This window comes from Takifugu flavidus, chromosome 14, assembly GCF_003711565.1.
Source record: "Takifugu flavidus isolate HTHZ2018 chromosome 14, ASM371156v2, whole genome shotgun sequence".
NCBI classification, from domain to species: domain Eukaryota; kingdom Metazoa; phylum Chordata; class Actinopteri; order Tetraodontiformes; family Tetraodontidae; genus Takifugu; species Takifugu flavidus.
The window spans coordinates 5,642,478-5,668,426 of NC_079533.1; the positions used below are offsets into that span (position 1 = coordinate 5,642,478).

At 42.7% G+C, this 25,949-nt stretch overlaps 2 protein-coding genes across 10 annotated transcripts; one reads left to right on the top strand and one right to left on the bottom strand.

Annotated features, from left to right (window-relative positions):
• Window positions 1-6,459: 6,459 nt before the first annotated feature.
• On the top strand, window positions 6,460-20,168 carry nup98 (nucleoporin 98 and 96 precursor). Of its 7 annotated transcripts, XM_057054565.1 has the most exons (36): window positions 6,478-6,789; window positions 7,475-7,584; window positions 7,933-8,028; window positions 8,349-8,534; window positions 8,711-8,850; window positions 8,961-9,068; window positions 9,156-9,339; window positions 9,420-9,598; window positions 9,915-10,052; window positions 10,659-10,791; window positions 10,891-10,983; window positions 11,462-11,605; window positions 11,755-11,888; window positions 11,992-12,179; window positions 12,257-12,373; window positions 12,583-12,772; window positions 13,014-13,116; window positions 13,238-13,351; window positions 13,446-13,584; window positions 13,701-13,878; window positions 14,142-14,300; window positions 14,855-15,091; window positions 15,173-15,305; window positions 15,429-15,649; window positions 15,738-15,913; window positions 16,033-16,292; window positions 16,448-16,723; window positions 16,843-17,000; window positions 17,089-17,229; window positions 17,315-17,466; window positions 17,612-17,833; window positions 17,992-18,233; window positions 18,320-18,474; window positions 18,672-18,783; window positions 18,872-19,087; window positions 19,549-20,168. In XM_057054565.1, the coding sequence occupies exons 2-35, from the start codon at window positions 7,506-7,508 to the stop codon at window positions 19,063-19,065; spliced, it is 5,481 nt and encodes a 1,826-aa protein (XP_056910545.1). In that variant the 5' UTR covers window positions 6,478-6,789; window positions 7,475-7,505; the 3' UTR covers window positions 19,066-19,087; window positions 19,549-20,168. The 7 variants fall into 7 exon arrangements, with proteins under 7 accessions (XP_056910542.1, XP_056910541.1, XP_056910544.1 ...); XM_057054562.1 differs by having other exon boundaries at window positions 6,460-6,746; window positions 18,872-20,168; XM_057054561.1 differs by having other exon boundaries at window positions 6,470-6,750; window positions 18,872-20,168.
• LOC130537640 (uncharacterized) lies at window positions 20,127-25,702 on the bottom strand. Of its 3 annotated transcripts, XM_057054572.1 has the most exons (9): window positions 25,500-25,702; window positions 23,271-23,565; window positions 23,043-23,144; window positions 22,578-22,627; window positions 22,409-22,429; window positions 21,918-22,334; window positions 21,506-21,736; window positions 21,162-21,428; window positions 20,127-20,974 (listed from the first exon to the last, which is right to left on the bottom strand). In XM_057054572.1, exons 2-8 carry the CDS (start codon window positions 23,563-23,565, stop codon window positions 21,165-21,167), a joined length of 1,380 nt encoding a protein of 459 aa, XP_056910552.1. In that variant the 5' UTR covers window positions 25,500-25,702; the 3' UTR covers window positions 20,127-20,974; window positions 21,162-21,164. The 3 variants fall into 3 exon arrangements, with proteins under 3 accessions (XP_056910552.1, XP_056910550.1, XP_056910551.1); XM_057054570.1 differs by having other exon boundaries at window positions 20,127-21,428; XM_057054571.1 differs by lacking the exon at window positions 25,500-25,702 and adding an exon at window positions 24,149-24,253 and having other exon boundaries at window positions 20,127-21,428.
• Between the last annotated feature and the right edge of the window lie 247 nt (window positions 25,703-25,949).

Below are 25,949 nucleotides of genomic sequence, written 5' to 3' on the forward strand. Positions count from 1 at the left end.
ACTGGGGATGAGCAGCAGCGAAGTCGGGACCAGGTGAGCAGACAGGAACCAGAAACACTGAGGCAGAAGTCGTGGTCAGTGACGGAAGGCTGGTGAGTTTACCGGGAGACAGGCGGTGCAGGCAGTTCAGAGGCAAACAGGTTCAGAAACAGGAGGTCAGGCAGGTAAGAAGTGCTGGAGTGTCTTGCATGGAAATGCTGAAGAACAATCTGGCAAGGAGTGAGAGTGCAGGGGAGGCTTATAAGCAGGGCTGATTGGGAATAAGCTGCAGCTGTGCTTGCAGGTGAGTGGAGTTGAGCTGATGGGGTGGGAGTGGCTGGCAGGTAGAGTGGAGCAGAGGCAGGGAGAGTGGAAAATTACTGAGGCAGAGGGACAGGAGGGAACTGGGGGAATGGAGCTGTGACAGAGGGGTTGGTGGTCTGCTGACAGTGGTCCTGGAAGCAGTGTCTGTGCTGTTGCTGTCCTTCTCGAAGCGTGCGTATAGGTTATTAAGCTCATTCAGGAAGGTGGTGTCCATGGCTGTGGGGGGGGAGTTGTTGGGTTTGTAGACTGTAATGGCCTGGATGCCTTGCCACAAATGCCTCAGGTCAGAGTTGGAAAAGTTACCCTCTATCTTGCATTTGTAAGTGTGCTTGGCCTTTTTGATGCCCTCCTCAGATTAGCCCTGGCTGTGCTGTAGGCCTCCCCTGATCTGAAGGCAGTGTTACGCACCCTCAGCAGGAGACACACCTCCTTGCTCATCCATAGCTTCCGATTGGGGTACGTGGTGATCTGCTTTGTGGTTGTGATGCTGTCTATGATGGTGGTGATGTGGTCCAGAACAGAAGAGGTGAGATTGTCAATATTAATGGGTGTGCCACAACTGGCCTGGGGAGTAAACATACTCCAGTCTATGTGTTGAAACCTATCCTGGAGTACAGAGTCTGCCCCTGCCGGCCACACCTTGATGGTCTTCACTGATGGCCTGACACGGTTGATGAGGGGTGAATATTTGGGGGTGAGGAACAAAGAAAGGTGGTCTGATTGTCCTATGTGGGGGAGGGGTGTTGCCTTATAGGCACCAGCCATTTTTTTGTAAACATGGTCCAGGATTTTGCTCCCTCTTCTATTGCAAAAAACATGTTGGTGGAATTTGGGGAGCACTGTTCTTAAGTTTGTGTAGTTGAAATCACCCACAACAATAAATGCAGTCTCCATTTGGGCGGTTTGTTGTTGGCTAATGGCCGCGTGAAGTTCGGTCGTTATGAGTGTGGCATTAGCATCCAGGGTGAAGTCAGTGGTGCACTTAAAATCCCCACCTACAACTAAATGATCCTGCAAATAATTTCTCAAAACCAAAACCTTTTCAAGTAAAATAAACAAAAGCACCCTCTCGTTCCAATAATTGTGAGCATAAATATTAACAAAACAAAACACAGTGTCCTCTATCTTTGCTCTGACCACTAAGAGTCAACCCTGAACAACCTCTGTGACGGTCAGGATGGCAGCATTTAAAGATGTTCTAAAGAAGATGGAGACACCTGCACTAATGCTGGTGCCATGGCTGAGAAAGTGAGGTCCTTGCCACCATAGAGCCCAGTCTATCTCATCTGCAGCATTTGTGTGTGTCTCCTGCAGAAACGGTACATCAATTTTTTTCTGTGCTGCCACTTCAAAGATCAGAGCTCTCTTCTGTCCATCCCTCCTACTGTTGATATTCAACGTCCCTATAGTGATGTTCTGCATAGAGCTGTTAAATAGAACAGATGAAACCGTGAGGAGGAACAGCAGGAACACAGATGAAGAATGTTATGGGCAGTGAGGCCTGGACCCAGATGCAGAGTAGAAATGGCTCTTTATTGATAACAAAAGGTGCAAGACGAAGGAATCAATCAAAGTAGCAACTCTAGCAAAGTAACAACAGAAAATCTACGAACTGAAAATCACCATAAAGGTAGTGATGGGCAAATGATACCGAGGCTTCGGAGCTTGTGTCACTCTTCCCAAAGCGGAGTGATTCGAAACACTGTGTCGGAGCTTGTATCAAAACACCAGTGACACGTGACCGATGACGTTCGCTGTTTCGCTTCGCGCTTCATTGCTTCAAAATGTTTTGAAGCCTTTCAGTGTGTGTCATTGGCTCATGGCGTTTCACTGCATTCTGAGACAGATTTGAGTGGTTTGATGGCATATCAGCTATATAAGATGCATTAATATTCTTCAAAATTGTTGGGTTGTGAGGAGATAGAGATTTGGAGAGTGAGAGTTAGAGTATTTTGGCAAGTTTCATGACGAGTACCACCAATAAGCGACGTTCTAGAGTTTGTGAGGACAAATAACTTTTCTGCTTCTGTGAAAAATCATTCCAAATCAAACATATGACAAATGACACACCATTATCTTTAAAGGTTTTCCTTAAAAACACTTCACTCACACAAAAATAATGTTTCTGAATTCAAACACCATGATGATTTGCAAAGTAGGAAGGATCTCTAATCCTGTTAGGGACTTTTAGTAGTTTTTAAATAAATCTCAAAGTGTTCAATGAACCCTTAACCAACACTGAACCCTTAATATAATTTGCATTTATTTTTTGGGTTAATCTTGAATGTGTTTTAGAGTAAGGAGGAGAGTGTCTGCATATTTTATTGTAAAGACGATATAATCATTATTTGATATGAATGAACAAAACCCCTGGATGAGCACACAATGAACTTTTATTAGTGTCATGGGATTGAAACAGTGCTAGTGCTTCAGTCGTGCTCTTTGGAGGTTGCTATGGCTTCAGTTGTCCACCAGATGTCACCGTCACTGAGGTCTCGAAGCTTTGAATCTTTTTCGACACAATTGTTAGGAAAGCCTCAGTGCTTCATGAGGCTTCACTTTCCCACCCCTACATAAAGGGAAAAAACCGTCGAGAAAAAGTACAAACGAAACGCAGTGACGAGGCACTGGAACAAACTCACACGCTGGAAGTAAACACGGAAAACAGGAGGCGAAAAACTGGAGATCACAGAGGGTGGGAGCTAGACGCTGTGGCGAAACTACAATCCAGCACCCGAGGCAAAGAGAGGGGAGTTTAAGTAGCCGCCGAATCAAGGCAACGAGCTGCAGGTGCGTCAGCGGCTCAGCGCTCCCCAGGGATCGGCCCGCCCCTGGCTGTCGCTCCTGCAGATGAAGGGAGGAGAACCGAACCACAACAGAAGAATCCACCATGTGATCTATGATCATTAGATTTTGGACTTTGTTTTACCTGTTTCTCCTTCCTAAGTGTAATTATGTGCTTTTTTAACCTGAATCGTTTTTTTCTCATGCAGAAAATCATAATCTACAACCCCTTTCAAAATGTCTGTGTAGATTCTCAATCATCCAGGTCATTGTATCCAAGGTAGTTTTCTCTGTCAACTGGACTGGGTTTCTTCTCTGGATAGCTTCAGATTATTTGGTTTCATCTAAAAAAAAAAAGTATCTCCTCCAGAGTGTAGAGGTTGGGTGTGATCCTGGGACTTTCTCCCGCAGACAGCATCTGACTACGAGTCAAACTCCAAGTCTTCCCCCTGACATGATGCCTGACTGTGGAACAGTTCCATATTTTGAACTCTGGACCTGGTGATGGTTGGTTCCTGGAACATTGAAACCGCCTGTGGGACTGTTGCTATAGGCTGCTCAGTCAATGTGACCACAGTAGAAGGCAACATCTGTTCCTCATCAATTGGACCACTATCCACACCAGCATTATCAGTTTAGGGGACATTGACAGGTATGGCATCACCGGCGTCGGTCCCAAACGAGAAAACCCCCTCAGACTCATTCTTCCCCACCGTCTCCACAGGCGTGGTTGCCGTGGGAGTGGCTGCTGCGGGCACCGCCAACAACCAGCTGCTGCCCAGCAGCAGCAGCAGCAAGAGGAGCTGCTGGCTGTTTATGGGGACATGCGAGGTGTTTATGTCAACATCTCCACACTCGAAACACTTCATGTGGCCTGAGCTGGCGTACACCATGTACATGCCGTCACCATATCTGACTCAAAAGGACACCTCCAGAGTCTGAGAGGGCGAGTCCAGGAACATGAACACCTGCCTCCTCGGAGACTGAATGTGCCTCCGTTTAGGGTCTTTACACCCTAAGTTCACCGTTTTAAATATGCTGGCCATCTTCCCAAACCTGCAGAGTTCCGTTTCCAGCAGTTTATTAGGAATAAACGGTGGGAAGCCAGACACGGTGATCTGCACAGAGGACACCAAGGACACCTGCACCAGCAGGTCCCAGATAAAGACGCCACTCTGCACTAACTGGTGAACAAGTGGTTCCGACCTCAGAAAAACAACAACAATCTTATTCATGCAGGAAGCAAAGGACAGACTATCGTCTCCCACTTGCTCCACAACAGCCAGGAGGACCTTTGACCTCTAACGTCCCGATGGGACTATCTGCACACCTTGGAGGATGTTAGAGTTGAAACAGAGGACGCCATTCCTCCCAAACGCCACCCACATGGAAAAACTAAACAGTCTCGAAATTAACCACACTGCTAATAAAACAAAACTAAATAACTTACATGATCATGCAGGATAGAAAAAAAGGAAATAGCACCGCATTGTAAATTCAAACTCTGCACTACTCACACATCCACCCCCGTCCCTCACGCTCACCGGAAACGGAGAGGAGAGGAGGAGGGGAGGGGAGGGGAGGGGAGGGGAGGGGAGGGGAGGGGAGGGGAGGGGAGGGGAGGGGAGAGGAGAGGAGAGAGAGGAGAGGAGAGAGGAGAGGAGAGGAGAGGAGAGGAGAGGAGAGGAGGAGAGGAGAGGAGAGGAGAGGAGAGGAGAGGAGAGGAGAGGCAGCCATGACCCAGTAGGGTGACAGAAGTGTGTCAGGTGATCATGTTTCTGGACCCCGGCAGCCTTGGCCTATAGCAGCATAACTAAGATGTTAACCTAACAATTAGATGACCCTCTATATAATTAGTCTGTCTAGAATAATAACTGGAACTACAGAATTACTGTACTATAAGCTTTCTCAAAGAGGAAGGTTTTAAGTCTAATCTTAAAAGTAGAGATGGAGTTAGCCTCCCGTACCCAGACAGGGAGCTGGTTACACAGCAGGAGGGCTTAAATGCTAGGCCCCCCATTCTACCTTTCGAGACACTGGGGAGTAAACTAGCATTCTGAGAGTAGAGTGGTTTATTGGGAATTTAAGGTGTCCCTAGCTCCTCCAGGTAAGATGGGGCTTGGCCTGAGGACTTGGTAGGTCAGTAATGGCATGTTCTGGAATCTTCAGACTAAAGTGCTTGTTAGTTTAAAATAGACAGAGGCAGTGCCTATTCAGTTTATAAACATAAACAACAAACATTTATGTAAATTAATTTTCAAATGTAGTGTTAGATAACATTCACGATAAGATGTGAAAAATTAACATTTTAAAGTCACTTTCCAGAGACCATGTAAAATATATATTTGTTGGTTGTTTTTTTTAAAGATATTTTTCTAATTTTGCATGTGATATTATAAAAGGAACCAGCCACAAAGTCATTGCTGTTCAATGGAGCTTTTGTGGGCAAGGAGAAAAGGGATGGTGGAAGCTTTGAATGGGCAGTGGTGCAAAAAGCAATAGAACTGGAAATGGCATAATTAAACATCAGTACTACAGTTCCTCTACCCTGGATACTTCCAATTGCCACAGTAGATCTGATGTTATTGGAAAGAGCAAGAATAGAGCGCTTATTTACATTTCACATGTTGTACAGGCATGCATTGATAACTTTATCAGTTATGTAATGTTATCTTGATGCGTCAAAGAATTCATTTAAGTCATTAGAAGCTTTTAGTATCCCAGTATTTCACATTACAGTAGGGAAAAGGATCAGTGGGGAAGTGTCTTTATGTGGGAGAAATGATCATTAGCAGCACAGTGGACTGAAGAAACAAGGTATATTCAGGATAATTCAGTCTACAGTACAGCCATTCACACAGTAACTCAGATATTGTAATATATAAACAAGAAAATAAGAGCAGTATCAAACACAAAGTGTGGGAAAGGTGGCAAAGACAAAGGAAGGAAGCAAGGACAGGATGGTGGTATTATAGAGACTTGTGTTTGGACACTAACAATATACTTTCTACAATAGGATAACATAATACAGGAAATTGTGACTGCTGTGGCCAAGGAGAGACAATAAAACATGTTATACTGCAGTGTCAGAAGTATGAGGCAGAAATTTGACTACTCATCTTAGAATCATCAAAGTACCACTTGACATCATTAACATTCTACAACAGAACTCGTGAGTGAGTGTTAAAGAGTCAGATGTCATTTCCATAGAATCGCGAAGTCGATTGACAGATTATAATTTCACGATTTTATTTATTTATTTTTGTAAGGTGGTATCGCAGATTTTTAATCCACACTCCATTCCAGTTGGTGGCAGTAAGGCATCAATTCGGGTTTTTTGGGTTTTTTTTTTTTTCAACCGCCAATGAGACGCTACAAGAAGAAGTGCGACATGCGTCATGACGTCGTTGTGGCCAACAGCTTTCCCTCCTTGACGAAGAAAGATTCTCGGCTATGCCGATTTTTAGCTAAAGACATTGATTGCTGGATATATTGGATTATTAACTCTGTCCGAGAACAACCCAAGAGACGCCGAACACTCCAATCGCCGTTGAGAAACTATTTAAAGTTTATGACGTTATCCGTTTGTCTTACCATTGTTTTGCTAACGATTACACAGCGTTGCTAAGTAGTTAGCACTTGAGCTATCTTACTCGAATGTAGGTACGGTTCCCACACAGCATCTAGAAGCTTGTGCATCTGGTAATATTGATGTTTACTGGTGGTGTGCGCACATATCGGTTAAAAACGTTTTTTACTTGTTCAACTGGAAGAGTGTACATTGGTTTGGTCGTGACGCTAACTCCCACTAGCTAGATTGGCGTTAGCTAACACGGAAATTATTCCACCTTCTGGGTCGCGTAGTACAACTCGTGGTCCGGCTATGTTTTGCAAAGTGACAAGTTTATTGTTGTTATATTGTTTGAGATGGGTTTTGAGGGGATATTGAGATTAATTTACTATAAAAATGGCTCCCGGCACAACTCGGTCTACAACACGTGGAGTCTTGTTTAGACTAGTTCGAGGGTCATCTTGTGAATTCAGGGTCCAACTTTGCTTTGATTAGAGAATAAGTTTTCATTAAATTTTGCTACGACCTTAAAATTAATTTTGCATATTTATGTCTTCAGTTTGTCAATCTGTCTGCTTACAATATCCGAGTGTTCCAGTGAACAATTTGTTGTAAGGGCGTAACTGAAAATATGAATAAATAACCAATCAGTTTTCATTTGGAATAATTTGTGCTTCTAAATACAATTTGTTATACTTGACAATGAAATCGGTTATTTAGGCCAACGTTAATGATCATAGTTAGTTATTAGGAAATTTTGCCGGCTACAAATGAGGAAAGTAGTGGGATCACCATCTTTTTATATTGTCTTTCCAGAAAGCCTATGTGGTTCTGCTAGCACAACAAGATGTTTAACAACTCCTTTGGTACTCCTTTTGGTGGAGGGTCAAGTGGCTTTGGCTCCTCATCCACTTTTGGACAACAAAGTAAGTAATTCAAGAAGATCATTATTACTTTTATGATAATTTAATGATAATATTAGTTTATGCAGATAGAACAAAGTTTACAAGCTTAAGATTAACTTTTGTGGCCTCTGCCCTTTTGAGGCCAGCTATAATTGCTGAAGTAGTAATTATATTTTATATACAGTCATTAAAGTTTCATCTAAGCATTTTACTTTTACAGTTTAAAAACAGTTCACTGTTTGTGTTTCTGGTCATTTGTAATTGATTTCAACTTTATATCCCAATATTCTGTAAGACAGTCAAACATTTAATGTTATATAAATTAATTGCTACATATATAGCAGTTTCATACATGCACTGTTGCTACAGACACAGGATTTGGGACAACTGGGGGCTTTGCCACATCTGCATTTGGGACCACCACTAACACTGGAGGGCTGTTTGGTTCAACACAGAATAAACCTGGTTTGTTTACTTTATCTGTATTCGGTATATGTGAATAAGCCTAATGTTCAAATAGATGATTATCTCTGAATAATCATCTGTCGGAATTAATTTATACCAATTATATTAACAGTTGATTAAAACATGTGTTTCTCTGAACAACTAGCTCATGTTTTCAGATTAACATTCCATTAAAGTTTTTTATTTTATTTTATTTTTTGCATGTATCGGTAACAGAAAATGTGTCAGTGCTGTAGAAACGGTCTTGAAGTTTTATCAACAACTGTTTAAAGAAAAATCCTTAGATTCATGACGGTCTGGTTCATGTTTGTGTCTCAAAGGTGGACTTTTTGGATCCAGCACATTCAGCCAGCCAGCCACTTCCTCCACCAGCACTGGCTTTGGTTTTGGGGCAGTAAGCGGCACGTCAAACAGCCTGTTTGGCAACTCTGGGACTGGCACCACAGGCGGTCTCTTCTCACAACCTAACAATGCTTTCAGTGCAAACAAACCCACTTCCTTTGGAAGTGAGTTTTGCTATTATGTGTGTTTAAAATTAATTTGAATTAAATAACTAATGGCTGGAGTGTTTTATGGTAAACTGCTCTGCAAAATCAATGCAGGCAACTGTTCACGATTGGATTTACATGAAACATCCTTAGAATTGGAAACAAAACGTAAAGATTTTTCTCTTCATTTTCAGGCTTTGGAACCAGCACGAGCAGTGGGGGACTCTTTGGATCAACCAACACCACCTCAAACCCATTTGGTGGAACCACATCGCTTTTTGGAAATTCTGGTTTCTCTTCCACTCAGCAGCCAGGGACAACCATAAAATTCAATGTGGGTACTTCAGTCACATCTTTTGTGCTGGAAGCATTGTAATGCTCAAGGGTTCCTCTAAAGAACAGGGATGTGGATAAAAATTGAGACTAATACGTTTTTCCTTTCAGCCTCCCACTGGTAGTGACACAATGGTAAAAGCTGGTGTGACCACAAGCATCAACACAAAGCACCAGTGCATTACAGCTATGAAAGAGTATGAGAACAAATCCTTGGAGGTGAGGCTAAAATTAAAATATTGTAATTTTGCTTTTAACTATTGGATTCATCTACATGTGCTGATAGTGGAGTTGTTTTTATTACAGGAGTTGAGATTGGAAGACTACCAGGCAGGTAGGAAGGGCCCCACCAACCCCATGACAGCAGGGACGGGCAGTTTGTTTGGCCCAGCCACGGCAACCTCCAGTGCCAGCACAGGCCTGTTTGGCTCATCTGCTTCCAACACCGGCTTCTCGTTTGGGCAGAACAAAAGCACCTTTGGGGCATCAAGTTAGCAACAAATTCATTGTTTGTGCACAACTCCATTAAACCTAATAAACTTTCACTAACATCTTTTTCATGTGCTGCCTCAGCAGCAGCAGCTGCCGCCACTGGTGGCTTTGGCGCCACCACAGGAGGCTTGTTTAACAGTCAGACACAGCCGCCAAGCAGTAGCCTGTTCAAACCATTTGGCCATACCACAACTACCCCTAGCACTGGTTTCTCCTTTGGCAACAACTCGATAGGTCAAGCCAACACAGGCAACATGGTATGTATAACCAGTCTCATGTTATCAGAGTTTAGAGATTCCTTTACCTTTTTATTTTTACAGGTAAGAGTTAGATTTATCAGCATGGCCCATAAAGTGAACTTGAATAAACAAAGACTATTGGTAAAAATGGAATGATCCAAAATACCCAGCCAGTTCCTTATTGATGTTGTAGGATTATATTTTTAGTGTCATGGATTTTTTTAAATTTGTTTTAAAGTACTGAATTGTATTTAATTAGCACTATAACAGAAACATGAACAAGATCTCCAGTGGAATAGATGCATGTGAATTATGGGGGCCATCTGCTTTCCAGGGTTTATTTGGAAACACGGCAGCATCACAGCCAAGTGGACTCTTTGGAGCTGCTCAAACTAGCACTGCCACTGGCTTCGGAGCGGGCACAGGACTATTCAGCAACACCAACACCGCATTTGGAAACATGGGCAATCAGGTACAGCTCACTGTTGGTCTGATGTTATTTGTTGTTATATATTATTGTTTTTGTAGATTTTTGTTATTTTGCTAATCATACTGTCTTGAATCTACGGTCTTGCAGGTGGGGGCTTTCCTTTAACCAAACTTTCTAACAGTAGCTAGATGTAAAGACACTTGACAGCATCTCCTTAAGAACCATCCCACTGCAACACGCATGCACACTCTTCATCTCTACATGCCCTTTGCAACAGACGCTCTACTGTCTCCGACATTCGGTTCACCTCTTTCCACAGATTTGATACCCATTTGTGAGTTATTTTATGCCGTGTGTTCATGTTTGCGTATTTCCTCAACACCTCTTCCAGTTGTTGCTTATTCATAGCCATTCCACCTTAGTGTTGGTGGGAAAAGACAAATGAAAAAAAAAGTTATTACTAGCTGATGTGTCAACAACAAACTGCAGGACTCCCCACCCAGGGTTGGGATATTTATATGTTGTAGTTATTTTTTGTTTTGCAGACCCAAGGGGGGACTTGTGTCATAAATCGTACTTTCCATGTTGCTGTGACTGGCTCTGTGGTGTCATTTTATAGTAATCTCTGTGCATCTGCGGTTATTGCAGAATTTATTTGGAAATAAGACGGCTGGCTTTGGCACCACCACTACCAGTGCACCATCCTTCGGTACTGGTACCGGGCTGTTTGGCAACAAGCCAGCCCTCACTTTAGGGGCTGGTACCAACACATCCACTTTTGGTATGCTAACCAGTGATGACATGGAAATATGCTGATTCAGACCACAGCAGTAATGGAATTGGTTGAAACATTGCTTCTGATCCTTCTGATAAATTTCAGGTTTTGGTGCAAACACTGCTGGAGGGAGTTTGTTCGGCAACAAACCAGCCACTGGAGGACTAGGAACTGGTTTGGGAACCAACTTTGGAGCAGGTTCTAAACTAAATCAATACACACAAAATATGAATTGTAGGAAAGTGTGGTGTATCAGTTGTAATGTGACACGATGTTTAACACTTGGTAACAAAGTTCTCATTTAAATTAATGTATGGGTAAAAAAAAATCATATTTTAAAAGCATGGACTAGGGTGATAGACTTCAACACCCTCCTCGTGACCCTGAAAGGGATGGTCAAGATAAGGAAAAGAACTTGAGCGTAACCTGTAACTTGAGCACATTTTAAAATGTGAACTTAAAGAACTCTTTACGTAGGGGTTTTGCGGTCGTAGAAATTGTACTTCAGACACTGAGTGTTAAAACAGAAACCTGTTGTGAAAAACACGTTTTTTCTTTGGTCTGAACTTTGTTAAACCACAGGGCCCCTTATTAAGATAATTGTGATGCAGCATGTATGACCCTTACATTAAGCATCACAGTTGTACCGGGGACCTGATCCGAGTTATATGTTTAGTAGGGGGAACAGGACAGACATCTCTATTTGGAAACAACCAGAACAAACTGGGAGCCACACTGGGAACCATTGGAACATTCGGGGGGGCTGGATTCAACACTGGAAGCAGTAGTCTTGGTTTTGGAACAACCCAACAACCTGTTGGTAAGACTGAATGACCGTCATTTCCTAAACTTTAAATAATCTAGAATTAATGTGATCTGCCAGTGCAACAGATTGAACCCATCATATTGAGCTAGTCCATTCCAGCAGTATTATAGTATGTGTCATGTCTGATGGCGACTTTTCTGCAGCTCTAACAGACCCAAATGCAGCAGCTGCTCAGCAGGCAGTGCTTCAGCAGCAGCTTAGCCTTCTGACTTATTCACCATATGGAGATTCACCTCTCTTCAGAAACCAGCTGTCAGACCCCAAGAAGAAAGAGGAGGTGACCTAATTTCTTAACAATCTTTAATGGCCGAGGCAGCACTTTCCCGTGTCCTGTAAATAAACTATTCTCAGTGCTCATGATGACATTTGTGTATTGACAGCGCTTGAAACCAACAAATCCAACAGCCCAGAAGGCTCTTACTACACCCACTCACTACAAGTTGACGCCTCGACCTGCAACGCGTGTCCGCCCCAAAGCACTTTCATCTTCTGGTGCCTCCAAGTCACAACTCTTTGATGTCCTGGATGACGACGAGCCCTCACTCACCAATGGAGCTTTCAAGCCAAGGTGGCTATTTGATCGCTAGCAACACTATTGTAAACTAAGATCGTGAACTAATGAAAATTTTCTGTTATGATCAACAGGAAAAGCATAAAAAAACTTGATCTGAAAAACCTTAAAAGTAGTCAGTACAGCAGTCCTGCCGACAAGGAAAGAGATGATCTTGCCTCTCCAGTCCCATATCCACACAATGGACACAGGTAACACATTACAGTGCTGATGTATCAGATAAAATTATTACACGTTATGTTAAATTAAACATTGCTTTATACTGGGATTGCTGTCTTTATAAATAACCTTGAATTCTTTAATAAACCATTTTGTCACTTTGCAAGGCATTTTGACCTCAGCAATAGTTATTCTTCTGACGGCATTAGTTTATACTCCTTTTCTGTTTTTTTTTCTGCAGTCATTTGGAAGAGGATGAAGAGCTCAGAGAGGTGCCGGGGCCAAGTTCCCAGGTTGACGATGACCCAGAGGTCACTCAGTTCTATGTGAACCCCATTGCAAAGCCCATCCCACATGGACGCACACAGAATCACCTGCAAGACACCATCAGTGAGCTTAACATGCAAAGAGCAACAAAGAATGGACTGGAGGTCAGCAAAGAATGTTCTTACTCTAAATGAGTGAATGAGAGGAGCAAGTGGGGATGTGATGAGCATTTGCATCTAGATTGAATGTTTTATATCTTCACACAGAAACATTGAAATTTGCACACAGCAGAGCCCCAGCAGGGAAAATTATACTCTTCTAAAATGGTTATAGTTCAGTTTAACCTCATTGTCTGTGGATGTGTGTGTTTAGCTTCTGTGAATGACATGTTGCTATATACCTCAGCTGAGCAGCGAGGATGTGTCAGCATCTCTGGGGGAGGATTCTCTACTGGAGGACAGAGATGAGGAGCCGCAGCAGGAGTCTAAACATGCCCCACACCCTGCAGGTCAGAAACAAACTCACTTACCTTGACCTCAATTTTACAAGTGAAGGAGTCGTGATATTAGTAATATAGTAGCTGTAGTGCACTTGATGGTCTCAACGATTGCTAACCCTTCTGCTTACAGGGATTGTTCTAAACCGTATTGGATATTACACCATCCCATCCATGGAAGACCTGGCTGACATGGTGGATGAAAATGGCGAGTGTGTAGTTGAGAATTTCTCTGTTGGCAGGAAAGGTAATTAATCTCAACTGACATCACGTCAAGCACATAGACTCCATCCCTCATCTTGACCGGAATCTTACTGCTGTGTTCTGACTGGCCTACTTAGGATATGGATCCATCTTCTTTCCTGGTGAAGTGAACATGACAGGACTCAATCTTGACGAGATCGTCCACTTCAGGCGCAAGGAGGTCATCGTTTACCCGGATGATAAAAATAAGCCTCCACAGGGAGAAGGGCTTAACAGGTGAGTAGACCAAGACTGAATCAAGCATCCGTTAGAGGGAAAGTATCTGTGATGATTGGCTGGACATTGCCTTTATCAGTAAAGTGTTGGAAAATTATTTCCTGGTTTGCTGACAGGCGAGCAGAAGTGACTTTGGATGGAGTTTGGCCAAATGATAAGACAACATGCACTCAGATCAGAAGCCCTGAGCGGCTGACAGAGATGAATTACGAGGGTCGTCTGGAGAAAGCGTCTCGCAAACAAGGAGCCCGTTTCCTGGAATACAGGCCAGAGACTGGGTCTTGGGTGTTTGAGGTCGGTACCTCCTAATCTACACAACTTGTGTGTGTATTTGGGTTACACGCAATATTCAGACAAGAGCTGCCCTGACTCAGGATGCCAGTACTGTTTTCTTCAGTTGTTAGGGTGTAAAAGAGTCAAGTCAAGGTTGTAAGATTTTAGAAGTGCTGTGGTGGTGTTACCTGTTTCTCAATTGAAAATTCCTATTCCTTATTTTTAGTCTTAGTTAGTCAAACGTGCACTCATTTTCTCAGGTGTAACCCTGCGTTCCTCCACAGGTGGCCCATTTCTCCAAATATGGTCTTCTAGATTCTGATGAGGAGGAGGAAGCCCCACTGAAAACTGACCCCAAGAAGCTCAAGACAATGTCAGTCCCTTCCTCTGGTCTGCAACAGAAGTTTCCCTCTTCCCAGCAACAGGTGGCCCCACAGGCTCAGGTAGAGCAGCCTGCCACCATAAACACTCACCATTATCACAAGCACTGTTAATTAAACATGTGATCATGTCACAAAAAGCTCTCCAAACAAAAACTTTTTGGACTACAGTTTTGATTTAAAGATTATTGTGTCAAAGTGAAAGCTTTGAGATGGAACTGAAATTATTTTAAACTTGGAAAGACTTCTTATTTCATACACTTTAGCGCATTTGCATAAACACTTTTCTCAGCAGTCATTCATTGTCAGGTATTGTGCTTTGTTCCGTGTACGGATGTTGGTTTGCGATGAAGAGGTAAAACTGTTCTGATGCAGGGTCCCGCAGTGATGTCACATCAGACATGCCATGCACCAATGTTTTTACACAGTTAATAACAGTAAATTATCCTTAAAAACTCTTACAATGATGCTGTATCAATGCATTTACAGGTATTTCTGGCTATTTTGTTTGCCTGTATTTATAAAAAAAAAAGGAAAACATTGTAGAAGTGAATTAAAATTTTCTTCAGTAAAGCGAATAAATTTTGTTGATCATTTTACCCTTTGTTTGTCTTCAGTCGACAGTGGTCACAGATCTGTGTCAACTTGGGGAACTGGACAGTGATATGGCTGATATCACCCAGAGCCTCCCCGCAGATAGCATGTTGGGTGGAGAGGATGAGGGTGAGCTGCCACTTAAAGAGATGGACTTGTCTTTTGGAAAGCTTGGAGGTGTAGTCTCTGCTGAGCACGACTGCATCTCTGCATCCAGCCACATTGCGTCCTCACTGGGCATCAATCCGCACACTCTGCAGGTTAATGTCATGTCCTCAATTACCAACAAGAAGTCTAGACAAAAATCATCAGAAAAATGTCTTCTCCTATTATGTTTGTAGATAATGAAGGCATCTCTGTTTGCTGAGGATGACGAAGACAAGGACCTGTTCCAGGATTATGGGGCAATAAAGCTCTCCAGTGATGTTTCTTCCCCTCGTCTCATCTTTGCAGGATCTCAAAGCCGACCCTCTGGTGGGAAATCTCTCTCTGTCCACACACAAGTTTCAGACTTTTGTTGTTTTTTTTTATTGTGGGCGATGCTGTCTAGGAGATCAACCTTTTTTGGTCTATGAAATGACACATGTCTCTCTGCAGTGGGTGGTCTCCTTCAGACTCGTTTCGCCTCTGGCCTCCTCTCTCAGTTGCCAGACTCTCCTAACCCTCCTACAGCCGTCCAATGGTCCACAAAGTTGACAGTGCAGCCCCCTTCGTCTTTTTTGCTGCCATCCCATGCTCCTGAACCTCCTATCAAGACAGTTGGTATGCGGCGACTGGGTGGACCAATCCCAATCAAAGAGTCAGTCACCCAGGGGAAGGTCAGTCCTTATGTTCTGTATAGGTTCCATTTGTGGGTAAGCTGCCAACATTGATAAATGGTAACAGATGGTGTATTTTGTTTTGTAGGGAAGCTTGTTGATGGATGCTGGCCTGTTCGCAGGACGGTCTTTCAGGGTGGGGTGGGGTCCTGGGTGGACACTTGTGCATTGTGGTGACCGGCTGAGTTCAGCACCATCCAAAATGCTTGAGCACCAAGAAATGACTAATTTCAGCTTCCCACCGAAAACTGCCAGGAACAGACCGTAAGAGACACACCAGCTCAGTACATCAATGTTTCCATCCTACCTTCTAAACCACACAGGCTTAAATGATTAAATTCACATAAGTAGCTTGAAGAAAAACTCTATCTTTTCTCATGCAGTTTAAGAGAGACCCCCTACAAGGTGGTGCTAGAGCAGCTTGGGGGTCTTGATTCATCATCATTGAAGACTAAGAGTGTGGAAGAAGAGGAAAGTCAGGCACTATTGCAACACCCTTTGGAGATTTGCCTGAAGTACAGCACTGTTCGTACTACAGATTCCTCAATGTGCCCTCTCGTCCAGCTGCAGCCCGGTGTGGCAGCACTGCATGAATATGCTGACTGGATCACTGAACTGAAGGAGAAGCAGAGCAACAGAGACTGTAAGAGAAGTACTGTGCATGGTGGCATGACTGCTCTCATTACTCAGTCTCTGAATTTTCTGCATCTCAGTCCCAATTTTTTAAATTTATTAATCAGAATGCTCAAACTACTAAGGGGGCAATTATTAACTCTGGAATTATGGTCTTTCCTCCAGTTCTTCTGGGTCACTGGTATGAGGTCTGGACCTTGTGTAAGGCATTGTGGGGTCGTTTAGGCCCAGCAGAGCAGGAGCCAGACATCAATGTGCCTGGTGAGTACAAGCAGCAGGTGGAAAGGCGGCGTACCTTTTCATCCTGGCTGTCCCAGGGAGCCACCTACCGGGTGGATGAGGAGGTGGCTCTGGCAGGGAAAGGTTGCCGTACGGGTGCCATCTTCAGCTACTTGTCAGGAAACCGCATCAGTGAGGCCTGTGAACTTGCTCAGAAGGACGGTGAGTTTAAGAAAAATGTCAAGAGTTTGAATAATTCCATAAATGTTTATACAATACAATCAAACCTGTATGATACAAGCTTGGGAATTCTTGATAAAAGGTTAAACGTTTGTTTGTAGGAGATCACCGTTTGTCCCTGATGCTGTCTCAGGCCATGGGTTCTCAATACTGTCGAGACCTGCTTGCTCTTCAGCTCGCTGACTGGAACCGCATGCAGACAGACTGCTATCTGCCCGAGGAACGATTGCGCATCTTTGCACTGCTTGCTGGGAAACCGGTATAATATTTGCTTCTTTCTTTCACACCAGAAGAGCTTCAGTGAATGTTATTTCAGTGTGTCTCGTGGTTTTCCCTCCATGCTGCAGGTGTGGCACTCCTCTGATGCAGAGGTGAATGTCTGTTCTATGCTGGATTGGAAGCGTTGTTTGGCTGTACACCTGTGGTTCATGCTACCTCCCACTGCCTCTGTGGCTGATGCCCTAACCAGATACGAAGCTGCCTTCAAGGTGAGTGTCACACTGGTTTTTCAGCCTGAATTTCATGGAAATCTGTGAAATTCCTGCACTTCTCATTGTCGCAATATCTGTTTAGGGTTCAGATGAGGAAGGCAAGTATGCTTGTGCACCTTTGCCTTCCTATATGGAAGCAGAGCCAATGGACATGGAGGAAGAGGAGGAGAAGGAAGAGTGTAAACGACCCCTGTATGACCTCTGCTTTCATCTGCTCAAACTCTACAGTGACAGGTGAGTGCCCCATGTCTGCAAATCAATTTAATATTGAATGTAATCAGATCTTTAAAATAACTGAGCTTAGCCTTTAATACACACTGTCACCTGATTAATGCATCCGTCTGACAATACAAGATTTCTTTCTTCTCTTTTTTTGCAGACACTACAGCCTGCAGCAGCTGCTGGATCCACTGACCGTCACGTGGGAACGCCTGGATTATCGTTTGAGCTGGCACCTGTGGGGCGTTCTGCAAGCGTTGCATTACAGCCACCTGAGTGCCTCACGTCAGGGCCTCCTCCACAGCAGCTATGCAGCTCAGTTGGAGGGTGTTGGCCTCTGGCACCTTGCCGTCTTTATCCTGATGCACATCCCTGATCACATGTAAATTCAACTCATCTTCCTTATCTGATACTCACCTTTTTAATTACTAATGTGTTGGGGTGATATTGGTCTTGCCACAGTGGGAATCTGTCATTTTAGAGGAGAAATTAATGTTCCTGGCACTGATATAATTTTTTGGGGTTTTTTTGCCTCTTCAGTCAGCGGGAGCGAGCTGTGAGGGACATGCTGACCCTCCACTGCCCCCTGCAGGAGACAGACGAGTCAGTCCGTCGTGAGCGCTTCCTGACAGAGAAGCTGCTGATCCCTGAGCAGTGGATCCATGAGGCCAAAGCCACCCGAGCTCGCTGTGATGCAGACCGGCACCAAGAGGCCCTGCATCTGTACCAGGCCAAACGCTGGAACCAGTGTCACCGACTGCTGATCCAGCACCTGGCCTCAGGTCGGTAGAATCATTTTGGCAACTCAAGTTAATGTTCTTACTCAATATGTCATGTTTTCTATAATGCTGCTCCTTTTGTTCTGCAGACTGCATCATCAATGACAATCATGACTACCTGCTGGAGTTCCTGGAGGGGCTGGCAGTCCCTGAGCACAGCGCTACTATTCAGGACTGGGACACAGCAGGCAGGGTCTACCTGGACTATATCCGGGTCATTAAGATGCTACATGAGATCCAGCAGGTAAGGCTGATAGCTGCATGATTTTTGTTCACAATGATTTAATTTTCATAAAAAATCTAATTAGAATCCTTAAACTTAAGAGTTCCTGTTACTTAAATTCATTTAATATGAAACAGGTTACACACATTAATAGAATAGAATGAAAATGACTTGGGTTATCCTTGACGGAGAACACTGGTTTGTGTCTTTGTAACCAGACGGAAAACGCTGGTTACGAGCTGGAACGTCTCCACTCAGAAGTGACGTCCCTCTGCAGCAGGATAGAGCTGTTGCCGTGCAGCACTGCCCGAGATCGTCTCGCCCAATCGGGTAGAACTGAGTGTGGCTTGTGGAGGCACTTGTATTGTTCCTCCATGTCTGAATGTGCAGGTTTTACCTAACCAGTCCCTCTTTGTAGAAATGGCCAAGCGCGTGGCGAACATCTTGCGGGCAGTACTGAGCCTGCAGCAGAGTGATGAGGGAGCCGCCAGCATCCCCCTGACCCAGCTGGCGCCACACATCACTCGCCTGCCCATGCCAGAGGATTACGCGCTGGATGAGCTGCGAGGCCTCACACAGTCATACCTGCGACAGCTCATCGTCAGTTCATGAGCTCAGGACACCAGATGAGGAGGTCAGACAGATACAAAAGTGCTGCTGCTGCTTGGACACAAATGTTAATATGGAGTTCTTGTTAGTGGGTTTGTGTGTGTCCTTCAGCGGACTATTTTAAAACATTCAGAAGTATATAGTTGCTCAGGGCAGGTCTGTGGATCTGATGCCTTTTATGACCAGTGGACTTTATTTTTCTTGATGAATATGTGGGGATGAATATTGTGGGTCATTTGAGATTAAATAGGGACTGTTTGGTCAGGACCCTCATCAACAGGGACAGGAGGTTAGAAACAGCCAAATGGTATATTTCCCAACTTTTCTAGTGTTAAAAAAAAGAAAAGAAAGAAAAAAGCCAAATATTTATAGATTCAAGTAAAATTTATCTCAAGTTTCTTATTCTGTCACCCAGAAGATTGGCACAAATGGACCCAATAACCTTACACCTTATTTTCTTCTGACGTACATTTTTGTTCATTGCAGCTGTTGGCGTTTGTGTAGCCAAGACTTATTTCATTTGCTGTTACTGACCCTGGTTCCTCCTCTGTGGTGGTGCGACACCTCGACACACTCACCACCTCAGTGGGTAATCGTGACCCTGGGAAATGTTGCAGCAGGCTTATTGCCCCGCTATTTGTTTTATTATGATTAAAAACTGCATCAAGCGACAGTGTCTCCTGTTCATGTGTCCATATGTGAATAAATACAATTTGAATATCAATAAGAGTGATGAGGTTTAAAGCTGATTGATGGACAGCATAAACATCCTGATGGTCTATTTTTGTAGATTCTTTTTGATGTGTGTGTTTGTGCGTGTGCGATTCCTGAAGTAAAGTGTTTCCTCCCAAACAAAGTTCCAGTTCAGATTCAGGTCATTTTATCTTCCACATTTAAAAGTGGATGCAAAGTTTGGAATGAAAGACTTTGCTTCATCTTCAGATTTTCCTCTAATGCGATCAGACCCGTCAGCCTGTTTTTGGTTCTAGTTAACTTTTTTTTTCCTTGCTCGAAAAGAAGCTTTTGCTTTGCAGTTGTGTGACTGTAGGCATGTTTCTAAAGACTTTGTTGATGGAAATTTTTAATAAACAATGGAAAATGAACAACTGTTTTCTTATTACATGAATGTTGTGTCATAGGGATTACATTTTTTTCTTCCCCTTTATTATGGGTAAATCAAAAATTCTGCCAAATGCTGCAGTTGTTCCAGCGCTGTAGGGGGCCATCTGCATAACCTGACACGGGCCAGAGGTCTCCAGAAATTTTTCTAGAGTTTCGTTCAGGGATGTTGAAATCCACTTCACTTTGTCGAAGCAGTTTTCCTGGGTAGAACGACAGAAAACCCAGTGCTGCCTTTGGAAGCACTGGCTCTGCCCACTGGCCAATCCAATATTACACCTTAGTTATTGATTGTAATTAAGGTATTAATATCCAAGATTATTTGTGTCCCTCCAGACCAAAAGATCATTTGTTACTTAACATCCCTTAAAATTTCTGCTGCTAAAATCCATGCACTAAACTAAAAGATAAAATCCAAATATTAGTGAATGACAGATTTTCTTTGGTACAGAATCAGTTAAAAGAAACACTGCATCAATACAATCATTGGTGTGCAGATATGTCTATATATTTAACAATGTGAAACAACCTTACAAATGATATGATATAAGCTTGCCACATTAAGCTTGAAAGAAAAGGCCATGCTAACTTTGCAACAATCGGCAGATTTAAAAACTCACAAGGGTGACACCTGATTGATTTTCTTTAGGTTGTAACCACAGTTGGTGCCATTTGCTCGAGGTAACCTGAGAGTGGAAACAGTGTTGACGGAAGCCCAAAGACCCCCCAGAAGTGACACTTGCTCCCTTTCTTAGTGGCTGACAGGAGATGGACCCACCAATAGGATGATTTTCTACAGTCATACAGTTTAAAAAATAGCACAAATCAGAAGAAGCAGATGTCCATTTGGAGTAAATACACAACTGTATGTAGGAACCAATACTCAGAGATGAGAAGACAGGAGGAAAACGAGACGGATAGGAAGCTGCAATGCTCCTTAAAACCTTATCAAAGGAATGTGGAGCTATGGGTTTACCCACCCATTAAATTCTGGCTTCAATATTTTGGATGGCTTTAATCTCATTTCCTTCTATTTGTGCTTCTCCCATAAGTGGAAGTGCCTTCACCAGATGGCTCCTGAATTTTTCACCAAGGCTAAGGCTATATGCCTCAGCCAGAAGTTTGTTTTTCACCACCATCGTATAAAATCTCTGATCCAAAATCACCTCCAGGTCAGTCTGCATCTTTTGGCATTTGGTAACTGCGACAATCTTAAGTTGATGGTTGTGGATTGTAAACTTGCGAACCTGCACACAAGACAGAGAAGAGAAGAGGAAGCTGGAGCTCATCATCAGTGAACATCTGGACTGCAATGAGGAGCTACCTGCTCAATGTTGGTGATATCAGTTGACTGAAGTGTCACGGATTCAAGGTTTTTGATATTCATGTTTTTCAGTTTGACGACATCGCCGACAGCCAAGTTTTCGCATTTCTTGACGTTTTTACCCCACATGACAACCTCGATGGAGTCTGTGTTGTCTTTTATATGAAAATGTTGCTTCTTTGTCCTCCTCTTCGCGTTATTACCCTTAACCATGAGTTCACTGGGGCAGACCTGTAGAAAATTAAGTTTAGACGTGTACAACTGGAAAGACTGGCAAACTTCCACAACTGATTCAGACTTGCTAAAACAGTAAATATGGATGGAATACTTAGGAACAGATTGGGATGCAGCCTGTTGGGGACATGTAGCAGCTAAAGAGGGCAGCAGACACCTGCCCAAAGCTAGAGCTCACCTTAGTAATGGTTCCTTCCACGCTTACTGGTAGTATTTCCGAATCCCATTTTTTAACTTCTTCAATGGAGACATCGGGGCCGTGGGAGGAGAGTCGCTTGGCTTTCTCCTCAACCTCTTTTGGAATGTCAAAAGCACCCAACTCGGCCACGATGGTCTGTAATGTAACTTTGAAGAGATTTTTGTCTCTTATTAATTTTCTGAACAAGTAGTGCTTCCCTTTCTGGAGTTTCTGGTAGCGTGGTTTTCCATACACCATCATTTTAATGCTGGCTGTCTCATCTGTGACTAACAAAAAGAAGAAATCTTTTTTCTGGGTTTTGTATGTCTGCAGTTTAGATTTGTCCATGATTCTTCCCCGGATGGTGGCTGTGGCAACGACCTCATGGGCCGCTACCAGATCACAGATGGACTTGCTCTGTGAACAAGCAAGAGCAGGAAAATCTTAAATCACTGTAATTATGGGGGAATAATCTGTGAGAATTTACTTACCCAAGAAGCAGTGTCTGTCTCCTGGAAATGAAAAGATCTATGTAATTAGTTTTCAATGATTAAGTAACACAGTTCCTTTTACCATCCTTCTTGCTCAACAGTTAGAGGCACAACGTCTGCATGTTTATGTATTTCTGCTCCACTCAAGCCAAACACACTGAAATCTTACTGTGGCAGGTTGGCCAGCCAATATTTCTTTAGCCATCACAGAACGTGAACCTAAAAGTTAATGCAAAAAAATATTTGTTTATACAGTTGGAAATATCATGTAAATTAGAGACATTACACCTTTCTTTGAGGTCCAAAGTATGATGAAAAAAGAATGAATAATTATTTTGTTATTACATAAGATATTTACCTCTCAGTGAATTGAGAACAAACTGAAGTCATATGTAATAACAGATTATCTAATGTCAGACATGCCAGTCAGGGTATTATTACAACAGGGAGAAATAAAATGAAGAATGGTTTTAGGAAAAACAGTTTGAGTTGTCTTAATAATTGGGAAGGGATGGATAAATTAGACTTTGGAATGAGCTTCCAAATCCTGACATGGACATGCAAGAGAAGCAAGTCTGTGTTAGTGAACACATAATATTTAATATTAGAGACACAGTCGGTTCTGTTAACCCACCTCCTGCTTCTGTTTGTTCCGTTGTATTTGGATCAAGTTTCCTCTTTTTATCCAAGGTAGGTTTCTCTGTCAACTGGACTGGGTTTCTTTTCCTCTTTTTACCTCAAATTATACAAATTAAAACATCTAAAATTAGAATTCCAGGTATGTTAAAATGAAAATCACAAGATATGACTGAAATTTAAAATCTTTTACTCAGAACCACTGATTTGTGACCCAAGCTCTCACCTGTATTCTTCTCTTCTTTTGCCTTCAGTTTTTCCTCAAAAGTTTTTAATGGGTCCTGAATTTTGTTGTCCCGCCTCGGTATCTTTTCCATGGCATCAACAATGGCAGAAACAGAATCTTCAAGACCATAGTGCTCAATAATTATTCGCGGCATATTTTCCCGGATCTTAGCGGTCTTCTGACCTTTGGGAATCTTGGACAAAAGTTCCAGCAGTTTTTTAAACTGTTGATTGTCCAACTCCTCCACAATGAAGGTAAGAGTTTGTTTCCACTCCTTCTCTAAAATATCTGACATCTGATCAAGAGAGAGAAGATGGATATTAGACCTTCTGCTGGAAATGGTATTTAATTGCACTGCCAGTCTTTCAAATCCTATGTATGTCTCAATTTTATTTACCATCTGTCTTTACGCTCAAAAGCAATAGAACTGAAAGAATGTCACACATCAACAGCTTCTGGCTTTTGTGTGTGTGACCTGGTGGATCTAAAAGTCTGCATTTAGATGTTTTTCAATTGTTGAATTCTCCTATGACAAAATTCCTTCTCCTGTCTTTTATACAAACACTCTAATGGAATCTCACTGTTTCTATGCTGCTCCTGATCCTCTACCTGAATGAACCATTTGAATGTTTCTTTTGCAGCAACCACTCTCTTATTTCTTAGTTTTTACTTCAAAAAAAAATCTTTAGCACATGTAAGTAACTGCATAACTAAACTGGAACAGTTAGTGTACAAGATTCTGAAATAATCTGAAACTTCTCTTGTTATAAACTCTCACAAAATAACTCCAGTCAGATACAATTGTACGTTATTTTTGTCATCATGCTGCTAAACTAACAATTTTCTTACAAACACGTCAAAATCAACCCCTTTTGTACCGTTTTCCAGCTTGTTTTCTTCCTTGGTGATATTTTCCCGCTCTTTCTCTCTCCACCACCTACTCTTTCAAAATGTGACTTCGGAAGGGAGGGATTTCTTTGGCACTTGGAAATGATTGCGTGACAATAAAAACATAGACGTCAGCCTATCATCCCTCCCGCCACTTGATTGATCTACAAGGCAGCCAGTCAAATGATATCTGAATTTTTTTTACACTTAGGTCACTGTACATGCGCAAACAACGGCTATAAGTGCAGCAAAGCTAACAAGCTACATTACTGCTAATTTTTTGGCACTTTTTAAACTTAAGAAAGGGTATTAAAATGACTGGGGAGCTGGACCAAGTAAGAAGAATAAAGCCCTATTACTTTCATGCAGAATGGGAGGGCTTTTTTCACAATGACATTTTCAAAGTGCTTTTGCCTCATTTGCCAGTCTACCATCGCAATACCAAAGAAGGGAAATGTGGAGCAGCATTTTCGGACTGTTCATGGAAAATACAAAAACCGAATACCTGCTGAGAAAGGGAAAGTCCCAGTAGTTTTTCACAATGGCAAAAAATGTACATAGTTAATTATGTTTTGTGCAACATATGTGGTTATGCAACGTACAGCAACATAAATTGTAAGAATCCTCAGTAGTTTTCTAAATAAATGTAATGGGTCGATCATTTTGACTTGGTCATTTCTTAAGTAGCTCGCATGCTGAAAAAGTGTGAGCACCCCTGGTGTAGGCGCTGAGACTGCTCAATTGGCTTGCCGGGGCAACACTGTTGCCTGTTGCAAAAGGCAGGGACAGCTCGAGGGTGAGGCACACCCTCAAATTGTCTAGTTTCATAGAATTATATCTTTAAATAGTAATATCTAATTAAATACTGTTAACCTAACAGTTCCGTTGAGAATTTCAGGAGTGTGGACGAACGTAGTTATTTGTTTGATTATCTTCGTAAGTTTGATTGTTTATCAACATGAATTATTTGCTCATTGGTGCTCATTTCGTTATGTCAAATTTTGCCGCCCTAAACTTCAGCTTTCACTTTCGAGTTAGTCGTAACTATATTTTAAAGTTTTTAGAAAATCTTCACATGCTTAAAATTAGTTTTCAATAGAATGATTTAATATAAAAGCGTATTATATAATTAGAAATGCCCGATACTTAGTCCGAAGTTCTTCAAATTAGATAATTGTCTTTATAGATGCTTTCATGTTCTCACAGGTTCCACTTGTATTTGAGCGCCTTGTTTTCCAGTTTTTAAATGGGAGATGAGAAAACTGGCGAGGGAAGAGATGGATGAGACACACAGAAGAAACCAGCATGAAAAACCAACAAAAAACGTGTTTAACTTGTTACCTTCGGAATTTGAATGATTGCGATCAGCCCAGCAAAATGATTTATTTTTTTTTCGCCACAGGTGAAGAATTTTGTAGTCCGTTTAAAGAAGGTAGAGGTTGATGTCTACAGATGTGTCTTTCTATCTTCCTGCATAAGCGAGTTCACAGGTTTGGCGGTATCCCCGAAGTGTCCTTCCTGAAAAACGCCTGCGTGTGCGCACGCGCTCGCGGCTCATGCACAAAATAGACCAGGCGCCGAAACAATCGCTGCACGGTGCGCGCTAACTGCAGCCATTTGCGGCGCTTCGCGCCCGGTGTGAGAGACGCAATCTGTTAACATGGGCCCCGAAACGAAAATCCCTTCACTTCCCGGCTATTCGCTTCCAGTGCTCACTCATCACTCAAAACTTGCACGAATAACCAAATTAAAACAACTGTGATCTCTAGAAAGATAGAAAAACGAATAAAA

Excerpts from the sequence above, each read along its gene's own strand:
- nup98 (XM_057054562.1), top strand. The coding sequence starts at position 7,506 with ATGTTTAACAACTCCTTTGGTACTCCTTTTGGTGGAGGGTCAAGTGGC. Across the intron at positions 10,053-10,658 it reads TTGGAAACATGGGCAATCAG|AATTTATTTGGAAATAAGAC; the intron begins GTACAGCTCACT and ends CGGTTATTGCAG. Across the intron at positions 17,001-17,088 it reads CACTGCTTGCTGGGAAACCG|GTGTGGCACTCCTCTGATGC; the intron begins GTATAATATTTG and ends TCCATGCTGCAG.
- LOC130537640 (XM_057054572.1), bottom strand. The coding sequence starts at position 23,565 with ATGTCAGATATTTTAGAGAAGGAGTGGAAACAAACTCTTACCTTCATT. Across the intron at positions 21,737-21,917 it reads TGGAAGGAACCATTACTAAG|GTCTGCCCCAGTGAACTCAT; the intron begins GTGAGCTCTAGC and ends AATTTTCTACAG. Across the intron at positions 21,429-21,505 it reads ATATCACCAACATTGAGCAG|GTTCGCAAGTTTACAATCCA; the intron begins GTAGCTCCTCAT and ends TCTTGTGTGCAG.